The sequence below is a fragment of the Papilio polytes genome, unplaced genomic scaffold (assembly GCF_000836215.1).
Source record: "Papilio polytes unplaced genomic scaffold, Ppol_1.0 DF821289.1, whole genome shotgun sequence".
Taxonomy (NCBI): domain Eukaryota; kingdom Metazoa; phylum Arthropoda; class Insecta; order Lepidoptera; family Papilionidae; genus Papilio; species Papilio polytes.
In genome coordinates this window covers 6,118,947-6,121,627 of record NW_013527915.1, presented here as the reverse complement: position 1 = coordinate 6,121,627, position 2,681 = coordinate 6,118,947, and the positions used below count along the sequence as shown (strand labels likewise).

General features: G+C 37.9%; 1 protein-coding gene across 1 annotated transcript in view; it reads left to right on the top strand.

Moving 5' to 3' along the window:
- LOC106109165 (nuclear pore complex protein Nup155) overlaps positions 1-2,681 on the top strand; it is an 11,013-nt gene that overhangs the window by 4,257 nt on the left and 4,075 nt on the right. Inside the window, exons 9-14 of the mRNA XM_013290570.1 lie at positions 7-177; positions 372-510; positions 913-1,027; positions 1,278-1,434; positions 1,513-1,599; positions 1,775-1,962. Of these exons, the coding sequence (XP_013146024.1) occupies positions 7-177; positions 372-510; positions 913-1,027; positions 1,278-1,434; positions 1,513-1,599; positions 1,775-1,962 (857 nt within the window). The remainder of the gene's footprint in view (positions 1-6; positions 178-371; positions 511-912; positions 1,028-1,277; positions 1,435-1,512; positions 1,600-1,774; positions 1,963-2,681) is intronic.

Below are 2,681 nucleotides of genomic sequence, written 5' to 3'. Positions count from 1 at the left end.
AACCAGTCGTCGTTCATGGGCAACGTTACCCAGCATCAGAGAGACCCTAACTTCCCAATACAAGTGGAGTACAGCGCGAAACACAATGGATTATATATTTATGTTGGCAGGATATTGTCCCCGATCTGGAATCTTAAATGTGTTACGATTTCACTCACACCTGATAAGAAAGAATTTGTAAGTAAACAAAGATATTTTTTAATTTCGTTTGTCGAGGCAACTTAAGATTATAAACCTGAGTTCGTGATATTTTATGGTAAAAGAGGATGATTTTTCCTTATTTTAATTGATAATAGACATCTATGAATATCCTCAACTCCTATAGACCTGCAGATGTGTTGCTGATCTAGTAATTTTAATATGTGTGTCAGATGAGCAGTCGTGTGACGGGCGAGGACTGCGCGTACATAGTGCGCAAGCTGCAGCGCGTCGCCGCGTTCCTGCAGCGGCCGCTCGGCCCGCCGCACACCGACGAGCACGCCTCCCTGCACGCACTCAAACTCTTCATTAGTAAGTATACACGACTTATTTAAAAGTAATGTCACACATGCTCGAACTATTCATAAGTAAGGTCTGTCACACACAAATTATTTAAAACTAACGTCCGTGTCACACGTATTATTCAAAAGTAACGTCTCTGCCACACAAATTATTTAAAAGTATCGTCTGTGTCACACGTATTATTCAAAAGTTACGTAATATACGTTAGTTTAAGATCTGTCCTACACACGAACTATTTGATAGTAAGATCTGTTACATACATATTATTCAAATTCAGTCCCACACAATCAAACCATTCACGAATTCAATACAAATATTCTGCTATTCATTTTTGTAGTATTTTTACAGTTGGTGCAAATTATATTACATCGCACAGAAAGTCCTAATTGCTAATGTTATGTATGTTTCCAGCGATGGCGATTGAAATGTTAAGTCTTTGGAAAGTTCTGTGTGAGCATCAGTTCCACGTGATAGCCGCAAGCCTGCCTCCCGACCAGCAGAGTGCACTGCAGGCTGCCAGCTTCAGGTTTCTATTATAAATTACTAGCTTTCGCCCGCAATTCCGTTCGTGTAGAATTAAAAAGAAACAAAATTCAGTAGCTTATGTGTTCTTCCAGACTACCCTCTGTACTAAATTTCATCGAAATCCGTTCATCCGTTTAGGCCACTCAACAAACCTCCATCCATACATCTAAACTTTCGCATTTATAATATTAGTATAATTTTTATGAATTTAAATACAAATGTAGCAAAAAAATATAAAATACATGTTTCAGGGAGCTTTTAGTGGGTGGACAAGAAGTGGCGTGTTTGTTATTGGGATCCCTAGTAGCCGGGTATCTACGTGACAACGCCTCTGTGGACGGAATATCTCAGAAATTACGACAGTTCTGTCCTACACTTTATAGACAAGAAGATGCTACTTGCTCGAAGGTATGCTCAAAGAAAAATGAAAACATAGTAAAAAAAAAAAGTAAGAGCAAAACTCTAATATGTTTCTTTGTTTTTTAGGCTAACGAATTATTAATATTCGCTAAGCAACAAAAGAATCCAGCAGAAAGAGAAGAAATGTTACAACATGCTTTGAAATTGTGTAAGGTAAATAAAGTATTTTTTATAATTAGCAGAATATTGCAATGTTTTGTATGTACCCATGTCTGATTTATTGTAAACTAAGAGATTTAACCTATTTTAACATTTATTTATATTTTCCTTGGATGGTTAATTAGGACTTCATGAATTTTTTTAATTAAAAATGTATTTAACATTCCAGGATGTGGCACCGAATGTGAATCTGCCGCTAATCTGCTCCAAGCTGGTATCAGTCGGGTTCTACTCCGGCGTGGTGGAGCTGTGCGTGGCGTGCGCTACGAAGATGGACCCCCAGGACAAGGCCGTGCACTACTACAAGAGTGACCAGCCTTCGCAGGACAGGGAGGGACATCTCACTTACTATAGAAGGTGATTTATATTTCACATTTTACAAACATTTTATCCTATCCTTCGTTTCTAAAAGTCTACTAAGGTACATCTAATTCCATACATGCCAGTCAAATTGATGACTTTTTAAGTTATTCTATTAAAATTGTGAGATAAATTGATACTGTTAAATGAGGCTTTGATGTTAAGTGCTGATTAGGTAAAAGTGTTTTGTGAAGAATGTTTTATTTTCATTGTTCTAGTTATTGTTGTAATCCAGTATAGTTATTGTGTTAAGAGTTCCACCTAGTTCGGTTTGTTACCGTAGAATTTAGACTTTACATATAGCTAGGGTATTACAATGTTTATCTTCGGATGCGGTGGGATGTAAACTTGCGTGTTGAGTTCATCATCATCATCTGCTTATCCTATTCCCGTAGGGTCGGCGTGGCAGGTTTTTGTCCTCCACATAACTCTATCATACGTCATCTCAGTCATCACTCCCTTTTTGATCATTCACATCACATCATCATTTTACACAATCCATCCATCTCTTTCTAGGTCTAACTCTACCGATGTACCCTTCCACACTCATATCTAACGTACTCCTTGTAACATGCGATTCATCCCTCCTCATAACATGCCCATACCATGCTAACCTTTTACTCCTTAACTTCTCTACTACGGGGGCTACTCTCAAACTTCCTCTAATATACTCATTTCGTATCTTATCCATTCGTTTTGAGTGTTGAGTTGCGATG